The 24034-nt window shown below is 43.7% G+C and overlaps 1 protein-coding gene across 4 annotated transcripts in view; it reads right to left on the reverse strand.

Annotated features, from left to right (window-relative positions):
• The window catches only part of OSBPL10 (oxysterol binding protein like 10), a 309890-nt gene that overhangs the window by 74142 nt on the left and 211714 nt on the right, over nt 1–24034 (reverse strand). For 2 of the 4 annotated variants that reach the window (XM_044252620.1, XM_044252618.1), the window contains 2 exons: nt 9943–10153; nt 7185–7256 (listed from right to left, as the gene is read on the reverse strand). In XM_044252620.1, the coding sequence (XP_044108555.1) occupies nt 7185–7256; nt 9943–10153 (283 nt within the window). The remainder of the gene's footprint in view (nt 1–7184; nt 7257–9942; nt 10154–24034) is intronic. The other 2 variants (XM_044252621.1, XM_044252619.1) reach the window with 1 other exon arrangement.

The raw sequence follows: 24034 nt of genomic DNA on the forward strand, positions 1-24034 counted from the left end.
AGTGAGCCTAATACAGGGCTCGATCTCGGGACCCTGTGATCATGACCCCAGCTTAAGGCAGTCACTTAACGAATGAGCCACTCAGGTGCCCCGACTATTAAGATTTTCATAGACAGGGACTCCTCAGTGGCTCAATAGTTAAGCGTCTGCCTTCAGCTCAGGTCATGATCCCAGGGTCCTGGGATCGATCCCCGTATTGGGCTCCCTGCTCAGTAGAGAGCCTGCTTCTCTCTCTGCCTGCTACGCCCTCTGTTTGTACACTCTCTCTCTCCCTCCCTCCCTCTGACCAAAAAAAAAAAAAAAAAAAAAGATTTCAAAAGGAAGGTGTATTTCATGACTTCTTAAAAATTAAGAAATAAGAGATGGCAAAAAGGGAGAAAGTAGGGGCGCCTGGGTGGCTCAGTGGGTTAAAGCCTCTGCTTTCAGCTCAGGTCATGATCCCAGGGTCCTGGGATTGAGCCCCACATTGGACTCTGCTCAGCAGGAGGCCTGCTTCCTCCTCTCTCTCTGCCTGCCTCTCTGCCTACTTGTGATCTGTCAAATAAATAAATAAAATATTTTTTTAAAAAAGGGAGAAAGTAGAATGAATGGTGTTTGCTAGGTACTGGGGGTGGGGAGATGGGGACTTAGTGTTTAAGAGGTATGGAATGTGTTTCACAAGATAGTGTTCTAGAGGTTGGTTACACAACAATGTGAATGTACTCAACATTCTTCTGAGCTATATACTTATAAATGGTTAAAGTGGTACATTTTTGAATGTGTACATTTTATCACATTTTTAAATGGCATCTATATTATCAGTTCTTGATGTCACTTTAAAAAAGGTGAAAACTCACAAAACTAAAATCCAAATTTTAAAAAAGGTGAAAACTCACAAGACTAAAATCCATAAGACTAAAATCAGTTCTTGATGTCATTTTTAAAAAGGTGAAAACTCACAATACTAAAATCAAATACTAAAATGGGAAGAATCCTCATAAATAATAAGGCAGATGGGGCTAGACTAAGAAAACCAACCCAAGGTTCAAGACACCAGAATCTGCCATGAGAAAGGTACACCTGTCCTGCTGACCAACTCCTCACCAACTGCAAGTTGGATTCAGATCTTAAATACTGAACATCTGTCTCACCAATACAGGAGGACTACTTTTTCTGGGGATATATATATATATGTGAGCATGCATGCAAATAGTAAATTTCTTCTAGAGTAATTAGGAAAGCTTAAAATAGCACTAAGGAAAAGATCTGCTTGCCTAAATGATGGGGAAAATATTCCCTCCATTACTTCCACACCTCAACTCTGTCCCTTCCACCCTCCATACCACCATCATTCAGAGATGATAATCCAGGAGATAATGGGGTAGGAAGGAGAGTCCCACAGCCAGAGACACACTGCATTCAGGAATAGACACAAACCAGGACAGGAAGAGAGAAGGTACCAATGCATGCTGGGGAATGTAGTTTTCTATATACTCTATGGATTCTGCATATCAAAGAACCAGTGAGTGAGAACCAGAGAGAAGCTCATCCTAGACCAACCCAGGTGCTCTACCAAATAAATGGTCCCTTAGTTTCCAAGCCTGGATAGGCCTGCTTCATTTGAGGATGGAGGAGGAAAATTCTAACAGAGTAAATGAAATGGGGAACCTGGGTGGCTCAGTTGATTAAGCATCTCCCTTTGGCTCAGGGCATGATCCCAGGGTCCTATGATAGAGCCCCATGTGGGGCTCCCTGCTCAGTGGGGAGTCTGCTTTTCCCTGTCCCCCCTGCTTTTGCGCTCTCTCTTGCTATCTCTCTCTCAAATAAATAAGGAAAATGAAATGAAATTTTAAAATAGAGTAAATGGGATAGATTGTATAGAGTCTGAGAAAAGAAATGGAATCCTCAGAAGCTTAGAGGAGAACTCCATCTCTGAAACTTCTAATGTAAGGACTTCGGCTCAGGTCATGATCTCAGGGCCATGAAGTTGAGTCCCTTGTTGGCCACCATGTGGAGCCTGCTTAAGATTTCTCCTCCCTCTTCCTTTGCCCCTTCCTAGCTCTGAGCCAAGGAGGGGCAGAGTGAGAGGGAGAGAGAGAATCTTAAACAGAATGTACAACAGAGATCCAAGAGACCCTGATGGACAGAGATCAGGTCAATAAATCAGAAACAACAAACAATGACAGAAGAAACAGCCTGACCACAAAAGAGAGCTTGGATGCCGCTGGTACAGTCTACCACTTTTCAGAAAAGACAACAGAGAAAGACACATGTAGACACGGCTTGGCAACTTTTTTTTCTTGGCTTTTCATTGCTGAAATTTCAAACTCATATGAAAGTAGAGTATAATGAACACCTAGCTCATGAAGTTTGGCAATGTTTTTAAGTAACAAAAATCAAGAGGATATTTTTCCAAACATTTAAGGCAGAAAATTAGACTTGCCTTAGAGGAAAAATAACTAGTTTTGAATTTTTGCTACAACACTAGATGTCAAAAGGTGAATAGATGAAGAGAGGAATGCAAATAAAAGTCTACAGATTTGGGGTGGGGTGAGGGGCCAAGAGATAATGTTGTCTGCAGCCAAATGATCTTTCCTCTGCGAAGAAGCCCTTGCCAGATAGCAAGGACTAACGTACGCAACTAACATACAGTAACTCATCTAAACTGAAAAATGACCCATGAGGTAGGTCTTACTATTGTTCCCAATAGGCAGATAAAGAAAGAGAGGCACAGGGGCGCCTGGGTGGCTCAGTGGGTTAAGCCTCTGCCTTCGGCTCAGGTCATGATCTCAGGGTCCTGGGATCGAGCCCGGTATCAGGCTCTCTGCTCGGCAGGGAGCCTGCTTCCCTCTCTCTCTCTCTCTCTGCCTGCCTCTCTGCCTACCTGTGATCTCTTTCTGTCAAATAAATAAATAAAATCTAAAAAAAAAAAAAGAAAGAAAGAAAGAAAGAGGCACAAATAGCCAATAGGTGGGAGAATCAAGATTAAAACCAAAATAGCCTGGATCTTGAGCCCAGATTCTTAAACTCTACACACTGTATGTTTTCCCAGAGCACCAAAGAAACTCAGAAAAGTTTCTGCCTTCTGGGGGGAAAAAACTACTTGAAGACATGTACTGACATATGAAGAAGAGAAGCAGAATCAGGAACTCAAGCCTGGAAAAGTTGTGTATTAAAAGTTGTGTATTAAAAAGTTGTGTATCTGAACATCATTAAACACAGAACTGAGTCGAGCTGGGATCAGGGGAAGTAAGAAGGACATTCCCCTTGGGTATAATTTTAAAGTGGCACCAACAAGACACTCAGTAATCAAGATAAATTACATTTTCACACAATATTTTTTTTTAAAGATTTTATTCATTTATTTGACAGAGAGAGATTACAAGTAGACAGAGAGGCAGGCAGAGAGAGAGATAGAGGGAAGCAGAGCAGAAAGCCCGATGCGGGACTCGATCCCAGGACCCTGAGATCATGACCTGAGCCAAAGGCAGCGGCTTAACCCACTGAGCCACCCAGGCGCCCCACACAATATTTTTAAAACCAGAATTAATGGAAAAAGTTTTACAAGACTTAGTCTTCCTTGACTCGCTGTGTTGAATCCTGTCTTAATTTAAAATTTTATATTTTGTTCTTCCTGGATTATTTCTGCACTAATTTTGGTTTAAAGACATGTCATTAAAGCATCATTCATCTTAATTATTTGGCACTCCTTAAATTTATGCTCAAGGTGAGTGTCTCACAGACCTCACCCCAATCCCAGGCCTGGAGTGAACTGAAATAATTTTTCTGAACATAGTTACACGGGCAACCTGGGTGGCTCACTGGGTTAAAGCCTCCGCCTTCAGCTCAGGTCATGATCTCAGGGTCCTGGGATTGAGCCCCACATCGGGTTCTCTGTTCAGCAGGGAGCCTGCTTCCTCCTCTCTCTCCCTCTGCCTGCCTTTCTGCCTACTTGTGATCTCTGTCTGTCAAGTAAATAAATAAAAATCTTAAGAAAATATAAAATAAAAATAAACATAGTTACATGACTGAATATTAAATTAATATTAAAGAGATTCAATCATTATCAAATTAAGTATTAAATTAGTGTTAACATATTAACAATAGTCCCCATATTACATTACCAAAAATTGGGAAGCTTATCAGAGAAACAGGAAATTAAGTTTTCATCACTAAAGGAGAGAGTCAAAAAAAAGGGTCATCTACCCAAGGGTGCCTGGGTAGCTCAGTGGGTTAAGCCTCTGCCTTTGGCTCAGGTCATGGTCTCAGGGTCCTGGGATTGAGCCCCACATGAGGCTTTCTGCTTGGCAGGGAGCCTGCTTCCCTTCTCTCTCTTTCTGCTTCTCTGCCTACTTCTGATCTCTCTCTCTCTCTCTGTCAAATAAATAAAATCTTTAAAAAAATAAAGAAGAGGGGCGCCTGGGTGGCTCAGTGGGTTAAGCCGCTGCCTTCGGCTCAGGTCATGATCTCAGAGTCCGGGAATCGAGTCCCGCATCGGGCTCTCTGCTCAGCAGGGAGCCTGCTTCCCTCTCTCTGCCTGCCTCTCTGTCTACTTGTGATTTCTCTCTGTCAAATAAATAAATAAAATATTTTAAAAAAAAAATAAAGAAGAAGAAGGGTCATTCTTGACTTTGATGATTAGAAAAATATAGGTTAGGCCTATGTTTACTGTAGCATTATTTATAATAGCCAAATTATGGAAGTAGCCCAAGTACCCATCCACAGATGAATGGATAAAGACAATACACATACACACACACACACACACACACAAGAATATCACTCAGTCATGAAAGAACGAAATCTTAACATTTGCAACAACATGGATGGAGCTAGACAGTATTATGCTAAGCAAAATAAGTCAGTCAGAGAAAGACAAATACATATGATTTCATTCACATGTAGAATTTAAGAAACAATTTAAGAAAACAAGCAAAGAAATAAAAGAGAAAATACAGGTTAAAGAATGCTTATGAAAAAACAATGTTGGGGTGTCCAGGTGGCTCAGTCCGTTATGCATCTGACTTTTGGTTTTGTCTTGGGTCATGACATTAGGGTCATGGGATCAAGCCCCAAGTCGGGCTCTGTGCTGAGCACAGAGTCTACCTGTCTCTCTCCCTCTCCTTCTCCAGCTCGCGTGCACTTTCTCTCCAAAATAAATAAATAAAAAAGAGCCTAAAAGAAAACAAAAAAGAAAAACAAAACAAAACAAAAAAACAGGGTCAGCTGGGTGGCTCCGTTGGCTAAGCCTCTGCCTTTAGCTCAGGTCATGATCTCAGGGTCCTGGGATGGAGCCCCACATCAGGCTCCCTGCTCACTGGGGAGCCTGATCTTTCTTTCCTCCCCCACTTGTGCTCTCTCTCACTATCTCTGTTGCTATCTGTGTGTCTGTCTCTCGCTCCCAAATAAATAAATTAATTAAAACTGAAACTTAAAAAAAATTTTTAAAAAACCACAACTGCTACTAGAATTTATATGCATATTGTTCCCAAAACACTAAAGATGATGAGCCAAGGAAGTACAACCTATGCAGCAAAATAAAGAGAAAATAAGAAACACCACATGGAAGCAGAAAAACAAAAGGCATCAAGGACCCTGCCAAGGAAACAAACAGCAGTTTAAAGAAATAAAGAAATGGACTGCATTACCCCATTGAAAGGCAGGCGCTCAAGATGACGTCCTAAAACAAACGCAAGTCTAGACCATACATCCCTAATTCTAAGACACACCCATTTCACAAACACTCCTAAACAAGTTTATCCTACAGTCCGATTTCAGTGGCAGCTGTTCTTTCTCAGCAGCACGGAGGACGATGGTGTGTTTTATTGCTGGTGGCGTCTGACAGTTAAGGAAACGTGCTCCACCTACAGAAAGTGACTCCAGTAGGAAGGTGGTCAAAGACAGACCGGGACTTCCAAAGGCAAGGACAACTGGGAACAGCTATGAACTGTCAACTCAAGTCGCCAGAGATCCACCCTCTGTATTTCCCTCTGGAAACACTCTAACGCTCATGAGCAGGGAGACTATGGAAGATGACAGAACAGAAGAGAACAGGAAGGCCGAGGCTGGTCCCCCAAACGGCAAATCCAGTCCTTACGAGAGGCATTTTACACACACCTGTAAGTCCTCACATGACACACCCACATCAACAGGACAACACAGGGAGGAAGGAAAGCAACTACAAGTGGTTTAGTTCCCCCGAACCAACTAGAAGCAGAAAGAAAGCAACAGGAGACTTAACTGTGGGCATTAAGGCTGGACTGTGGAGCTATTTTCATATGTCCTTGGCCATGAGCCTTGCTTGGAGTGTTGAAAGCTGCAGTCCCCAGGTTGGGGCTAAGACGCCTCTGCCCAGAGGCCAGTGACAGGTGACAGCACCTGTCCCTCATCCTACAACACAGTGACTTCATGCTTCCTATGCTCAGTAAACCTACATTTTCCAAAACAGAGTAAGATGGATATTTACAAACCTGAAGACAGCAGAGGGCACATTGACAATGGAAAGCTACGATGTTAATATCTAACTGCTTTCTTCAGGGAGAATGTGCCACTCAAAATCTCCGTCTGGATAGTTCTAACAACAACAATGACAAAATCCACCCACCTGGAACCGTCTACAATGCTAGTTTTTCTTTTTTCTCCAATAGGTTATTTACTGGTGGAATCATCACGTTTCCATCTTGGCTTTTAACCACAAAATGAGGGAAGGGGACTTCTGTGGGGCACATTCTCACCAGAAGCAGAAGGTGTCTGGAAAGAAGGTGTAAAAGATGGAGATAACAACGTGGAAAGAGAGGAACACCGGCAGTCTGAAGGCGTCTCTGGAAAAAAGAGAAGAATAGCAGAAGGAAGAAGGCCCCCCAGCCAGAGAGGCCACAAAGGCCTTATGAGAGGCTCACCTATTTACCGCCAAATGGAAAGGTCAAAGCAACTGGCTTCTAGCTGACAAGCCCCACAAAACTTGTAAGAGAATGAAAAAGTTATTGGAAGGACAAGTTAAGAAAAGGATGTTGAACTCTGCTCTGGTTCTCCTCTCCTCAGTGACACCTCTCTTGATCACTTGTCCTGATTTATGTCCAAGGGCACGTGGGTCACTTGCTGCAATTTCCCAAGGCTCTGCTGTCACTTGCTCTGGCAGTTCTGACTCCAGCATGTTTTTCCCAGCATGCCTTGCACCGACCATGCTGTCAGCATCCAGCTCTTACCTGGCTCTAGAATGTATCGTCTGGTTACAGGTGTCTTCTCTGACTCCTGAACCACGCTCCCTTGATCAAGACCTGCAAGCAAGGAATTAACCAGAAGCAATGCCAACAGGGGACTCTACATCCCAAACCAGTCCAAAGGTCCAGTTTCTCGCCCACACTGGCAACCCATCCAAAGCCCATACCCCCAAGTAGCTCGGCTTTTTCCAAATGTGAGTGAAGTCCTGGCCACCCTTCCAAGTAGTCAGAGGGACACACCTCTAGACTGGGGAGAACGGATGCCCACCTACCCATCCCCATCAATCATTTGCCTCCAAGCTATTCAAGTAGATTAACTAGTCTCTGGTCTTAACTAGTTAAGACCAGAACTAGAGGAGCCCCAGCCAAGAGGGCAAGTTATTTGATTAATCTAAAATACAAACGTCTCCATAAACGGAAATTAAAGGAAACATTTCAGGCCACTATATCTTAGAGATAAGATCATAGACGGGTCTAGGAGCCCCAAATGCATAAACAGTAGGCAGAGGAATACTGCAGCATTTTTGGATTTCAGTTCAGTCGCTCGAGAGCTTGAGATGAAATGAGCGTTAAGGAGCAACGTTCACAGATAAAGGCTCCAAAGCCAACACGTTCCCCGGAAGATACGGTGAAATGCTACAGAAGATGAAATGCTACAAGCCCACAAATTAATTTTTGATTCAGAAAAGGGGCAGAAGAAATACAAGAGTGTGAGGGTCAGAAAGCAAAGAGGACAGATCAAAAACAGTGCATGTGGATACTGAGTGCACTGCGGGCAATCTTGTGTCTTCCTGCCCATCGAACATTTAAAGGAAAACCCGATACAGTGGCACTTTAATGAGATTTTGATTCCCATCAACCCCGGCTGGCACTCCTTAGATATAAACATTAGGTTTTTATCCATGGGAGTCAGGCTATTGTAACTACTACTGAGTTCAAGAACCCCGAGATTCTAAGGAAAGGTATCTTGTGGTGACACTCCCCCGGTTGCCACATTTTCCTCTTCCACTAGCTGGAGATTCTGGAATTCCATTTTAATGGCAGCCAAGTATGATGTTTTGGATGCAGGAAGTAACTGAATGCTTCCCCCAATGTGTGCCATAGATTGAAAAGAACCAGCACAATGTTTTAAAACTTAAGGGGCTGTTATATGTAATTTTTAAGAGGGTTAAAAGTTAAAAGAAGACAAAACAAAAGAACCTTCATGATGCTTCATGCTCCCCCATCCTCCAACCCTCAGTCAAGTTCCTTGATAAAAATGGCTAAAGTAGGGGATGGGGTTGGGGAGTGGGTGATGTAGGTGAAGGGGATTAAGAGGTATCAATTTTCAGTTATAAAATAAATAAGTCATAGGGATGAAAATTATAGCACAGGGAATACAGTTAATAATATTATGATACACTTGGGGCACCTGGGTGGCTCAGTGGGTTAAAGCCTCTACCTTCGGCTCAGGTCATGATCCCAGGGTCGTGGGATCAAGCCCCACATCGGGCTCTCTGCTTGGCAGGGAGCCTGCTTCCCCCTCTCTCTGTCTCTGCCTGCCTCTCTGCCTACTTGTGATTTCTGTCAGATAAATAAATAAAATCTTTAAAAATAATAATAATAATAATAATACCATAATATACTTAACGGCATCTAGGTGGCTCAGTTGGTTGAGCTTCTGACTCTTGATTTCAGCTCAGGTCATGATCTTGGGGTCATGAAATCACGCCCCCTCGCATCTCATCCAAATGATGGGCATAATAATATCTAGTCTGTGAAGATTTCAGAAAAGGGGCAGCAAAGGCCATACTCTGGCAGGACTGGAGCTCAGTAAATGAGGGTGGGTAGGACAAGAAGACACTTCTCTGGAAAACCAACATCTCTCTTAACCTCAACACAACAAAAGGGCAAAGAGGACTTGAGAAAAGCAGGAAATACAGACTGTCACCCATAAGCCAGTTTTTCTTTCATCATCTAAGTTGTCTCATTTCCTGATTACATGTACACCGGGCAACAAAGCTCAAAGAGGCTTCTTCTGTTGGTCTCTTCATTCCAATACTTTGTAATGACATTCAACATGACCAACCTTGAGCTATGACATTCATCTTCATCCCTGAATTTAATCTTCCCTAGTAGCTTTGTATCTACTTATTGATTAAGTCTTCCTCCAAAAGGATTTAGGCCTCTTGAGGAAGTGTATTATTATCTCTAGCTTCTTGACAAAAAGCTAGAAATGCTTCTGGTAGGTATCAGAGAGGAAGGCTCACACAGGTCCAGGAGGAGGCATACAGGAGCCTGCTCCCTGAGCAATTGTGGGCAGGGCCAGGCACAGGAAACAATATGGTTGTCCTTCCTCAGCGTGTGGGGTGCATCATGGTAGACACCCATCGAGGTGCAGTTAGCAAAATGGATGGCATAGCAACATATCTCAGAAACACAGCATGGAGTGCCAAGTCACAAATGGAATGAGATACAGAACAGGATGCCAGCCAGCCTGTAAGCAGTTCCAAAGTATTCCTGTAAACACATTAGTTAAATCTTTCGTGGGATGTTGTAGTTCTAATTGGCCAAAGCAAAAGAGATCCCAAACTGGGTCAAGAAGGAGGGAGGGACAAATGAAGAAACAGATGGAATAAATGGTCAGACAGGTAGAAGGTGGATATAGTGGATTTGAAGGAGGAAGGCCACGGGGGAGACACACACAGACACGCATTGCCCGGAGGTCACATCATCGGCACACACGCCCGCCTGGAGGTCTTACCTGAGGCCCCCGGCTTGTGGCTGGGCTGGCCCACCTGCTGCACACTCTGCTGGAGCAAGTGGAGGCACTCCCCAAGGCAGCTGAGGGTGGCGGCGGAGGTAGCTTTCAGGAGCAGCAGATCCTGGTCCAAGGCAGTGAGGGGGCCAGAGCCTGGCAGAGACTCGATGGCGTGCACAAGATTCTTTTGCTGTCCTTCCACCTGGTTCATCATCTACAAAATGGGAAGATGGCAAAGAGGTGAGAGAGGATAGTCCTCCTTTCAGGAGGCTGGGGAGCAGCTCTTGACACCCAGGGGGCTGGACAAGAGAGGTAAGAGGGGAGATGAAGCATCACCCCCAGATGCGGGTGGCGTGACAGTCTACTCAGAGGGTGCTCAGTACACGTTAGCGTTTTGACCACACAGGCCTGGTGAAATCTAAGTAAATCTCTTCGACGGCACACAGCTGCAGCTCTGATCCCAAGAGCATTTCAGAGCCCTAGAGCTAAAAGAGCTCATTAGGGCCATCCTCATGTATGTTACTGATCTTCAGAGGGCAAGTCAATGATAAATACGGTAAAGGCAGAAGTCTTGGGGCACCTGAGTGGCTCTATCACTAAGCGTCTGCCTTTGACTCAGGTCATGATCTCCGGGTCCTGGGATCGAGTCCTCCGTATTGGGCTCCCTGCTTGGCAGGAAGACTGCTTCTCCCTCTCCCACTCCCCCTGCTTTTATTCCCTCTCTCACTGTCTCTTGTCAAATAAATAAAGTCTTTAAAAAAATAAAAAATAAAGGTGGAAGTCTTTGTGGGACGTCATTAAGGTTCTTTCACTCCAACAGATTATCGGAGACAGTGGATGAACTGTGGCTTGGCCTCAAAGCAAGACCAATTCCCTACTTTTCCTCCAGCCCCAACGCCTATCTGCTCAGCAGTCTTTTTGAAGCTCAAGAAACAGAAGTGAAATGTTGGGCTGGCATTTGCATGAGTGAGATCACAGTGAAGCCAGCCACAGATCATTCCACCCCAAAAATGCTAAATCGGATGTGACTTTCACACCGTGTAAGATGCCAGGAGGAAGCGAAAACCCAGAAACCCTAGGGCTTCTGCCAGCCCTATCCTGCAGCTGAAACTTTGACGGCCCCAAACCATATTTTGTGGCCTGGACTCAATCCACAAGCTCAGATAAGCCACAGTCTACTTGCATTTTTGAACGGACAAATCAAGCAGAAAGAAAGTCAAGACCTAGAAAAGAAGTTGATAGGTTAGCTTGTGAATTTCATCTCCCTTGTGTTCCACAACTTTCCAAAAAAGACGAAGCACATAAAGTGCATGCCCAGCAAATAAACAGTCACTCCAGGAAAGGGAAGGGGACAAAGTGACTCGACGAGGTCCCAGGGCTGCTCTGCATCAGAGGTAGCAGCCAAAATCTGGTTTCTAGACTCTGGTCTGCTGTTCTTTCAGCTCCCCACCCAAAAGCCATCTTCAATGTGAGCCCCTAACTCTGCCTTTGTTGCCATCTACCCCAGAAGATCCTGGTTACCCTCATGATGTCACCAGGTGGGGAGAAGCAATAATTCCATAAGGAACCCCTGGAATTGGACCACAAATCTCATTCCATGCTCAGCCTTATTTTTCTGTTTCCTCTTTGAAAACAGACACCTGCTGTTTTCTATCATTCTGTGTCATTGGCTTTTATTTAGAAAAAAATAAAAAAGCTCATCCATTGTAATCCTTTGTATCAAAATAGGTGCCATTACTTCAAAAAGATACAGTTTTGGAATCACAGGTAAGCCAACAGCACCAATGTGGCTTGGACTCGTCACCTCATTGTGCACACCAATCCTCTGGCCATGAAAATTATTTTTTGCAGATTACAAAGGTTATGCCTGGTGCTCTGGTTCTTAAAAAAAATATATAGGGGCGCCTGGGTGGCTCAGTGGGTTAAGGCCTCTGCCTTTGGCCCAGGTCATGATCCCAGGGTCCTGGGATCAAGACCCACACCAGGCTCTCTGCTCAGCAGGAAGCCTGCTTCCTCCTCTCTCTCTCTCTCTCTCTCTCTCTCTCTCTGCCTGCCTCTCTGCCTACTTGCGATCTCTGTCTGTCAAATAAATAAATAAATAAATAAATCTTTTTTAAAAAGGTGGGGGGATACAAGAGGGGCTAAGTTAAGTATTCACTTCTGCCTTCAGATCTTTGCTTAAAAGCCATCTTCTCAGCAAAGTTTCCTGAGCCACATCATTTAGAACTGTATTTCCAAGGGCACCTGGCTGCCTCAGTTGGACCCTTGGATCTTGGGGTGGGAAGGGGGGAGTTTGAGCCCCACCTTGGGTATAGAGATTACATAAAAATAAATCCTTAAAAAAAACTGTATCTCCAGTCCAACCCTTGCCCCCCCCCATCCTCCTTACTAATTTTTCTCCATAGCACTTACCACCTTCCAACCTAACTGGTCATTTGCTTATTGTGTTCATTTGCATTAGTCTTCATTATCTGTGCTGTTCACTGATCTATCCCAAGTACAGCAAAATATCTGTGACATGAATAAATGAATCCCCAGTCTCACTCTTCTCTGAGATACAAAGGAACTGATTTTTGACACAAAGTCTACAGACATCATTATACTCAATTAGCATAATAGGGCTGAAGATTTAGTAAAGGATAATACCTCCATTATGAGTCTATGTTTACCAAGAATTACTCCAACTGGTTAAATTTAACTTGACACCAGACAAAATGTTTATGTGTTATTTGACAGTTCTATATATAGAACTAACAGAGAGAAGTGGATTTTGAGCTATTTGTCATAGTCAACATTTCTGTAAATTCCCACCATAAAATCTTGTCATAGAAACATGAGGTGTTGAAAGGGAAGAAGAAAACGTAATGAAGAAAACATGTAATACATTGTTCTTGACTATTACGGATGATAACGCAATGCTTAAGAGAAAAGGTGAGTAAAACCAATACATTAAGCATATGGGATACACTTCTTTTTAATCAATAGAAAGAACTATATTCCAATTATATAGTATAGAATACTTGTTATTTCGCAAGCATAAAATATTACATATAAATTACTTGTTATATACTTGTCATGTTGTAAGCATAAATTATTGCATAAAATTACATAAAATATTACATATTACATCTGTAAGAATTGACTTACAGAATTTTCTACATCATTACAGCAGAGACACATGCCCAGAAATGGAATCCACATATCTCCTCTCTAGAAAGTATTCAATGTAATTGAGAGCCTCTTGCTAGTGCCCGAGGCAGGACAGCCTGCTTGTGTGTGTGTGTGTGTGGGGGTCATCTGAACCAGCAATGGGGGAGATTTGACAGTTACAATGATTTCACACTGAGCAGTGGCAGGGGGTACGGGGATGCTTAATACCTTACAGGCCAGAGTACAGTCCTCCTAAAACATGTTCTGCCTTGCTCAAAAAGCCATTGAGAAACTCTGTGCTGTAGTTTTATCAATAACCAAGAACCCAATGGATTCCAACATCTTTCTGGGTAAACTGAGTCTAGCACAGTGCTTGACACACAGCAGACATTCCCTAAAGATTTGTTTTCTCCCCCTTTTCCATGTGACACGAAACCAACCCAATCCTTTAATGAGACCACTGATGTCATCTTCACTTCGTGTTAATTCCATCAGACTCCACAAGAAATTGAAGGAACCCGCAGACAGACAGGATTCCTAGCCTTGGAGCTGTGTATCACAGTCATTACTGCTCTAACATTTCTAAGACTGAGAGGCACTGAGGAAGAGTCTTCGTCAGACTTTGGAAGAACATGTTTTAGCTTCTTCCACAACTAATTTAATTAAAAGCACCTATGAGAAGATGAATATGGCACTGAAAAGCTGTATGCAACAATACTGATGGCAAATGCTTAAAGCATTCCCTCTCCCTTTTAAGGTTCTTTTTTTTTTTTTTTAAAGTGGGCTCCATGCCCAGTGTGGAGCCCAACATGGAGCCCAAGGTGGGGCTTGAACTCATGACCCTGGGATCAAGACCTGAGCTGAGACCAAGCGTTGGATGCTTAACCCACTCAGCTACCCAGGTAGGTGCCCGGCTTCAAGGTTCCCATGGGCTTATCAACAGAAGAGCAAAGCACAGGCATCGATGAGTAGGTTTGCCTACTGCAACCAGTGTTTGAAAAAGTTGAAACCATTTACTTTAATTAGTTCCACATCCAAGCCCATAACACTTTTTTCTGAAGCACATCCACATCAATTGCTTATGGTTTTTAAGAACAAAGTGCCCACATTTCATCTCTTCCTGGCATTCCAGAATCAGGGATATCACCATCTTATATATAGTACAGGTACAAAATGGGACCCCAAATGAAACTTCAGATATCCACCCCTGAAAATGTCAACTCTGAGGTTATAAAATCAACCACATGTAGGTCACATCGAACTTCAGAGATAAGCAAATGTCACGGAGGAAAAAAAAATCCTATGGCCCATTTTTTCATAGTACAAATAATGAACGGTGTACGTACTACAAAATCAAATCAAAGGAGTGAATGCTAATAAAATCAGTGGCTGCAGATTTTATTGCTTTATTTCAATAATGCTGTGTAAAAGGAAATTTCAAAAAGGAGTAAGCAAGGCTAGCTAAGAAAGTCTCTTTAAAATGGGCTCAGGAGGGGCGCCTGGGTGGCTCAGTGGGTTAAAGCCTCTGCCTTCATCTCAGGTCATGATTCCAGGCTCCTGGGGTTGAGCCCTGCATCGGGCTCTCCGCTCAGCAGGGAGCCTGCTTCCCCCTCCCCTCTCTCTCTCTCTGCCTGCCTCTTTGCCCACTTGTAATCTCTGTCTGTCAAATAAATAAAATCTTTAAAAAAAAAAAAAAAAGGGCTCAGGAGGATCAGGGAGGAGGAACTGATGTGCATCCTAAGAACTTTTTGCCAGTTGCAAACCCTCAGCCTGGACTTAATGCCCTCCTCATGATGAGCCCTGAATCACTGGCAATCTCCACTTCAAAAGAGTCAGTGGGATCTGACAAATTTCAACCCTCCATCTGCATGCTAACCCAACAAATTCCGGTTAACCTAGCTTCAATCCCTGTTTTGCATAGAGGACCTGAATGAGAACAGTACTCATTTTTCTGCCTTTGTAACTCCACCCCCTTTGTCCCTTTTGAAACAAGAGTCAGGTTTCTACATGAACTGTGTCTCCTGAATTGCAATTCTCATTGCCCAAATAAATACCCGTTGGCTTACCTTTTGAATGAATTCTTTCTTGGTCAACAACTGAAACCACGATAAAGAGCCTAAAACCTAACGTGATCCAGCTCAAAGAGCTCAGATCCGGCTGAAGAGAGACCTGAAGGGGAAAGCAGGGGCCCAGGGGCTTCCAGAGTCTGACTGTTTCACACTTCTCAGAACTGCAAACCTTGGAGCAGGTTTTGAGAGATGCCTGAAAGGTCAAGTCCCACGGTCAAATATCCATGAACACCAGTTCATCCACTGGTAATCAAAGGATCAGCATCAGGCACCTCGAGATACAGACTCCTTATCCTCAAGTTACCAGGGCTGCTTGCTCAGTTGGCAGACCCTCCTGGGTTCACAGATTTCCGGCACCTTCGGTAACTCAATCTGTGAGGCTTGGAGGAAGACCAAGCAATGTGATGCCAGCGTCAAGGTGGCCTTGGTTTAGCATTTATTCTCTACCTGGTGGATTTCAGAAGCCATTTTTAAGTCTCCCTCTGGGTCAGGGGTCAGTCCTTGGCTGACTTTAGGCAGTTGATTTAGCCAAAGTCCTCAGCTAGGCTTGAAAGCCATGCTTCAAGGACCTTTAGAAGCAACACACACACACACACACACACACACACACACAGAGCTTACTGCCTCCCTTAACACATATTTACTATTCCACCGCCTTCATTAGCATTACTTTAATATTCCAAGAGACTGCCACCCCCAAAATGGTTTGACAGCTCATTAGAGAAACTTCCTAAAATTTCCATCAACTCTATAATGGAAACCATCAACAGTTTGTATCTTACAATCCTTTGAATGCCTTGCCTCAAAATACTTGCCTAGCTGTTTAGACCAATCCTGAACTGTTGGATCTTGATGTGTACCTAATCCTAATCAATCAAGCCCTGGTATTACAAACCAAACTTTGAATTCTCAAATTCGGACCTTGCTTTCCCTACTCGGAGACACGGACAATCCCCTGTGGATGTGCTGTCCTCCCTTCCAGTGGTAAATAATAAAGTCATTTTGCCAGATCAACAGACTACATTGCTGATACTTGCAGAGCTGGCATTCCAATCTCCAAAGACTTCCTCCAAATTCCCTAGTGTTGGGGCACAGTAGGTCTTGGCCTCACACCTGAACGATCTCTTCTTCCTGCTGACTTTCCTACCTGACATCCAATCTTCCTGCTGTACTCCCCAAGCTATGTCTCCTATTGTCTCCTGGCACAGAACCCACCTGGAATAATAACCTTTCTCTATACGTCCAAATACAATCCTATGGGCTTCCCCCAACCTATGGGCTTCCCCCAACGCTCTCAAGTCTTATTATGTGAGCAGAGAAAGAAAACCCTAGCTAGTGGACAGACCTTACCAAATCTACATTTTCCAGTAGGGTTAAGAGAGCGGACAGCGGCAATAAGAGACAAAGATGAGTGGGAGGAAATGGGGTCCATCTCCAAAGGGCGGGGGAGGCTGCTGGCTACATGATGAGATTACGAAGAAGAAAGTTTAAAAACACAGGACAAGAATGGAGAGACCGATATAAGGAAATTAATGCTCTAAACCAAAGGAAACAAAAAGGGGAAGGGGAGAGAATATCTCCAAAAAATTGACCATTATGTCTTTGATGGCCTTATTGCAGGGGTCAGCAAACTTCTATAAAAGGCCAGATGGTCGATATTTAAGGGGTTTGGAGCCACTGGGTCTCTGTGGCAACCACTCAACTCTGTCACTAGAGCCTAAAAGCAGTCAGACCATGGGTACACAGATGAGGGCGACTAGTTGTTCCCCTAAAACTAACATCTGACCCCTCTCAATTTTGGCATCAGATAATTCTTTTTCTCATTCAAGTTGTGACTTGACTGGTTCTTGCTATGACAAGATTTTCTACGGTATCCCGGTCATTCTGGCTGTCACAGTGGGAGATTTTAGGTCTGACTGGGATTATTTTCTTAGCAGGCTACCGAGTTTACTATGTACAGCACACAGGCCCCTAGCCTACTTTTATGGCCTGTGGTTTCAATAACCATCTAACCTCAGAGCTTTCGTGGTGCTATCTTGACCTGCTTGGTTTATCTCCTGTCTCAAGGGCCTCGACTGGTCCCCTCCAGAGCTGAGAGCACAGAAGGTTCCCTACCCCTGGTGCCTCCAGGGGAGAGAGAATGTCTTTGGCTTTCTCCACAAGTGCTTGTCTTGGCAGGAAGCCCCCTTGCCTTCAGCTCTGGGTGGTGGAGGGGAGAATCTGGCCTGAAGTCATTGTTATGCCTGCGGACATAAAAGTCTGCCTTCTTTTCAAAGGTATGTAAGTGCAGACATTCTATTTCTACGTCCAAGTTGAAGACTGCTTCATAAGCAGATCTAACTGGCCAAATGGAAGGTTGACGTGCACTTCTTGGTAACACAAGCCACACTTCCTTTTAGAAAATTGACAGGAGAGAAGCATTCATCATTTCTAGATTTCTGCCTACTTTCTAGATACACACCCACTTTACTTTGGGCTTCCAGGTGTCATCACAGAGGCTGACCATCACGAAATAACGTAAGCCGTGGTTCCAGATTTCTCCATCCATCCCATTCCTGGGAGACAGGACAGACTAACAGCATTTTTAAATTCAACACTTTGACACCTGGCCTTTATCATATGAGATGAGGGGGATAGGAACCAAAGACAAGAGTGGCTGAAAGACCAATCCAGAGATGAAGGTGACCCAAAGTCTGTTCTGGTCCCTCCATAGCCTCAGTAAACATGTGGCTGCTATCCAGAAGTTTTGGTGCTGTTCATAAATAAGCCCATGCTGACAAGAGCAGAAGGCAAAGGCAAAATCCTGAAATGTGCACACACACACTCAAATAAACAAACCACTTTCTGAAGATGTGGGAGGGAGGTCTGCTTTTTTTTTTTTTCTTTTAAAGAAGGGAAGGGCAGAGGGAGAGAGAGAAAGAATCCTAAGCAGGCTCTATGCTCAGTGCAGAGCCTGACATGGGGCTCAATCCCACCACATTGAGATCATGACCTGAGCTGAAATCAAGAGTCAGACACTTAACTGACTGAGGCGCCCAGGCACCCCAAGTCTGCTCTATTTCTTAAAAACAGATTCCTTTCTGTACTAGCTTCACCTTTGGCTTTTCTACAATTATTTCCTCACCAGCCCCAATAATAACTTTTTACTGCACACACGAAGTACAAATTTTATCCTGACCAGTTCCTAAAAACCAAACCATGTTCAAGAAATAGGAGAGAACAGCAACCACAGCCAAATCAATCTAGGGTTCCGTTGGTCCCCCGCTTTCATTTACCCAGTGGGAAATCTCCAGTCAGAGAGGCCAGGTGTCCCGGCTGAGGTCACCTGTCACAGCAGTCCCCACACTCCAGGGCCCTCTCCACTAGAAGACACGATCCTGTGTACTTCCTCCTCATCCTTTCTCAGATTCTGGAAGTACAATAACTACCTCCTGCCTCAGAAAACAACTTTGACAAAGTTTCTTCCACGGTTTCTTCCTTGCCCCACCCTTTCTCACCATCTGGAAACAACTTGGGCTTTTTTGTTGTTGTTTTGCTTTGCTTCGCTTTCTGACTGCAAAAGGCTGGCTCACTCCATCAACCACCATCCCAACGAAATCAGTCAGTGAAAACAGTTACAGAGAAGGAAGTAAAAATTACCCGCAATAAATAAGCACTATTAACATTCTGGTATTATTCTGACTCTTCCAACTCATGCGTGCACCCACGAGTTATTTTATTTTAGAAGGATCATCCCTTACAAATAATTGTGTAAATTTTTGTCACTTGGAATGTATCACCTGTAATGTCTGGGATTGACTTCAAAGTAATCCAGTTTGGGGAGAGGGCAGGGAGTGGGGAGGAGTAAGGATGAAATAATATTGGCTTTGGGGGTGCTGAAACTATTGATGATGACAAGGAGATTCAATATTACCTTCTCTGATTTTTTTTAAGTTTTTTTTTTTTTTTTGACAGACAGAGATCACAAGTAGGCAGAGAGGCAGGCAGAGAGAAGAGGAAGCAGGCTCCCTGCTGAGCAGAGAGCCCGATGTGGGGCTCGATCCCAGGACCCTGAGATCATGCCCCAAGCCAAAGGTAGAGGCTTTACCCCACTGAGTCACCTAGGTGCCCCTTCTCTGATGTTTTATGTTTGAGATTTCTTCTATTGTTATTTTTTTAAAATAAAGGGAAAATACATAGCTATGGGTTGAACTGTGTCTCTCTCCACTCCAAATCCCTACCTTGATATCTTAACCCCCACTATGTCAAATATGACCTTATTTGGAGACTGGCTCTTTACAGAGGAAATTCAAGTTAAAATGAGGTCATCAGAGGGAACTGTAATCTAGTATGACTGGTATCTTCATAAAAAGGGGAAATTTGGACCCAAACATACATAGAGGGCAGATCAGCCCTCTCTAAACCAAGGAGACAGACCGGTGCAGACCCTTACCTCCCAAACCAATCCTGCCAAGTGCCTTGATTTTGAACTTCTAGCTTCCAGAACCATGAGACAATAAATTTCTGTTGTTTAAGCCACTGGGTTTGTGGTACTTTACTAGTGGAGCCCTGGAAAACTAATATACACACCACAGATACCTTTCCACATCAGTAATGACAGACATTTTAATGGCTGCTTTGTATAAGACTTTTAACTCCCAGCAAAGTAGACCCTGGCTTTAGAGCCAAAGTTCCTTCGATGCAAACCCTCCAACACTTGTTCACATGTAATTCCTGCTACAGGAAAAACTGAGGTGGAGAAAGGATTTTCAGTATTATGTAACAGAAGATGCCTACGCAAAGGTTAAAAGCAATTCTTTTTTTTAACTCCGGTGTCAGTACCGAATGTTAACATGTTGGTAATGCGGGGCACACGTGATACAAGAGGAATCCTCTCACATCTTCTTCCCGAAGAGCACATGCTACAGGCCACAGAAGGATCTGGGGTGGAAGGGGAGGGATCATAAAATAATCTGTCTTAATGACTACTCATTTATCTGCACCCTCCGCCTCCCACACACAAAGCCACAGAGAAGAACCAGGTGCTGAGCCCAGAGGAAGGCACCCTCCCTCTCCCTGGAGACAAGGTTGGCTTCCACGGCACAACACTCAACGACATGGCTCCTGACTAACCCCGCCCACAGCAGGCGACTGACTCCCCACTCTGGCCACTTTGTTTTCTCTGAAAACATCTTTCCTCCCTTTTTTTCCTTGTACGGAAATGATGCTTACCACAGAAAGAAATAATCAAAAGAACCAATACCATAAAACCTCCCAAACCACAGAAAACATATGTTCAAATCGTGGCATAACTACTTACATCGTTTTCATGCATGCATACGTGAATTTTACTTTTTATGAGAACAGTTGCACATCCTAATACTGCCTGTAACCCTTTTTATTCCATATACCATGTCAATACATTTTTTTCAGGATTTTATTTATTTGACAGAGAGCACAAGCAGGGGAGCAGCAGGCAGAGGGTGAGGGAGAAGCAGGCTCCCCACTCAGAAGGGAGCCTGGTACGGGACTCGATCCCAGGACCTGGAGATAACAACAACCCGGGCCACAGGCAGACGTTCAACTAACTGAGCCACCTAAATGTCCCCACGTCAATAAATTTTGACAATACTATTTAAAAGACTGCAGACTAATCTATCGCTCAAACGTACCACAAATTATTCCCCAATTCCTTACTGTTGTACATTATGAAGAGATTGTTTCTTCCCTATGACAAATTACAATTCAACAAACCTGTCTGTGGCTAAGTTTCAGCATAAATTTATGAAGATTTTCTTAAATTCTTAGAAGAATGGCAGGATTTAACAGTATTTTTGATAAATACTGCCAGCTCACTCTGGGGTGGGGGGAGGGGACCTGTCTTCCCTCAGCAGTGTACCAGCTATCCTTTCTCTATATATAATCTTTTTTTCCTAACCAACTTCATCAGCAACCCTCCCCCCACCCCCCACTCCCATCAAAAACCAGTATCTTGTTGTTTTAATTCACTGCACACCTCTTCACTGTGCATGTCCCTCTATAACATGAGGTAAAGAAAGATGAAGAAGTTTCCCTATCTGGCAACGAGTAGTAAATAAGCCCTTGAGAGCTACTACATAGTATGGCGGATATAAACAAGAATATGGTACTATAATCATCCAACTTTCAGATAGTCTAGAACTTAATTATTCCAAGTACTAGAAAGAAAAGATAATTACAGAATGTGATAGAGGCGCTAAATATCATTACAGTGGCAACCACATTACAATACAGAAATGCCTGAAATTAACATGCTGTACACCATAAATTACACAACGTTGTATGTCAAATATGTTCAATAAAAGAAGAACCTTCCCTATCCAGTACAGAACGTTTAAGCAAGTAAGACTAACGGGAGTCCAGAGTGTCTCCTTCCTCAGGATGGAGACAGCAGTGTGGATGGCAGGGAGGTCCCCACCAATGGAGAGGGAAGCTCAAGTCCTGAGGAAGGGAACAGAAGGACTACTGGGAAAATCACGTGGATTCAGAATGCTCTGGAAGACACTAAAGTTCTCTCCTAGAAGATCCCAGGACAATGGAATAATGGGAAACCACTACAAAGGTCCCCAAACCCTCCCAGTGAGGAGAGAGCAGCTTTACCTGAACCTTGTCCACCTGCCTAGTTAGTCCATCCCCAGAACCCACCAGACAAGGGGAGGGCATCTGTTCCCCTTCTCCAAGCCTGCCCAAGGCCCACATCTGAACTGAACCCAACCCTGAAGCTGAAGAGCTAAGCAGAAAGCTGCCCTTTGCTTTCCCCACACTTCCCCTTCTCACGCTCTTCCCTTTCCTCCAATATAAAAGCCACAGTAACAGCCCGATGGTGGATAAGAGAAGCAGGGCTACTCTACATGGTGGGGGAGGGGAGCTCTACAGTGTACAAAAATGCTTTCACAACCGTAATCTCCTGTCCTCCCAGCTCCGCCCTGGCCATGGTTATTGTTATTCTCCTTGTACACAACACTGGGGCCCAAATCATAGTTATCATAGAAGTGCAGAGGTCATGACTAGAATCCAGTGTCCTGGGTCCAGATGGCTCTGTCTTCTACCTCATTCCCAGGAGACACAAGAATGTCTCTGCACATGCCCATGGTGTGATGCCCACCTAGCAGAGACTTCTACCAAAAAGGGAGCAGAGGTTTGCAGAGTGAGCTGACTGATCCATGGGCCAACTCACCATGAATTGAACAAGCACAGGTTAGACCACAAGCTCTGGGTAAAATGTCCAATGGGGGAAGAAAAAGTGATCCATAAACAGAAACTATACCATCTAGATAAGGATTGTCCTGCAAAAGACATGGAAGCTTCACTGGAGTGTTTAAGCTCCTCTTAGACATTCTCAAATCAGAAACTACTTAACCTAAGTCATGTAAAAAGCAGAAATTAAAAGGGGTTTTACTGAGGTCTTCAGAAGTCTGGTTGATCTGCCAGTTCTCAGCAAACGCTACTTGGTGTATGTTCTTTTAATCTCTTGGAGAATGCAACTTCACAAACCAAAGATCAGCAAGAACAAAATTATTAAACCATTTTCTTAGGCCCACTTTATCTTTGTTCGCTCATATCCCACATGCGTGGCTCAGCCTTTCTCAAACAACTTCTAAGCGTCTGGATATTTAGTCTCCATATTGGGAAATTCTTTTATTTTGCAGAGAGAGAAGGCTGTTTTTAAGAATTTCTAAAGAAAACAGGCCAATAGACATCTATATTCTAACTTCAACTCGGTAGCACGTTGTTTACGTCAAACCAAGCCCTGTTATCTCCACCTAGGAAATGCGTCCTGCTTTCTTTCACAAATTTTTGTTTTTAGTTCAAATATCCATCCAGAGTAGCAGACAAGGATATAACAACTCTGTTCTCTTTTCCAGCTAAAATTAATTTCACTAGTGCCAATTATATTCAGGAAAGAAATGCATCTCCAAAGGGCACTTGAAAAGGGGGGAAAAATTGGACAAGAATTTTATGCCTCTAGGCAAATCCTTTATAGCATTTGAGCCTTGGCAAATGAAACTCTGGAGAGACAAATTCATTTATCAGGAATCTGCTTCATTAATCTGACAAGGAAAATTATGTTAGGGGATAAGCCACCAGTAATTAATATTTATTGTATCTCCACTGAGTAAATGATACGACAGTCACCATTTTACAGAAGAGAGAACACAATTCCTGCACACAAACTGCTTCCAATGTAATCCTCAAGGTGCTCAAATAGGAGATAGAGTCATGGTACAGAATACACGGTGCTTTACAAACGAGTGAACCACTCCTTGCAGGTGCTTGCCCTGGAAACTGCTTTCCGGAGATGGAATGAACTGGCATGGGTCCATCCCCACTCTTCCTCACTGCCTCGAGACTCTGATGTACAATTTTTAAGAAAGTTAAGGGTAAGAGTATGTAAAACATGGCCACTATTCATATAAATAAATGCACAAAAAGACCTTATTAAATTATAATTAGCTCCATACATGTCTAATTCCAGGACCCAGCCTATTGACCGAACCAATCCATTCATCCACTGCCATATTGTAGGATGGGATCACAGGACCTTATTCATCAAAAGACTCCTCACGGGAGATGCCTGACAAATGTATGTTGGGTAGATGAATAGAGAAAAGAAGGAAGCAAGGAAAAGAGAAAGCAAAGCAAAAGAAAGGAAGGGGGAATGAAGGAAGGAAGATATGGGGAGAAAGATGGCGGAAGAGGAAAGAAGGGAAGAAAGGAGAGAGAGGGAGGGACGGAGGAAGGGAGGATCGAGCTCCAGGGTCCCAAGACGTTTTAACAAGCTGGCATGAGTTCTCCAGCAAATCCAAGAAAACCTTCCCAATGCCCCAAGTCTGGTGTTACTATTTCCACTCAAAGAA

The sequence above is a fragment of the Neovison vison genome, chromosome 6 (genome assembly GCF_020171115.1).
Source record: "Neovison vison isolate M4711 chromosome 6, ASM_NN_V1, whole genome shotgun sequence".
In the NCBI taxonomy this organism is placed as follows: domain Eukaryota; kingdom Metazoa; phylum Chordata; class Mammalia; order Carnivora; family Mustelidae; genus Neogale; species Neogale vison.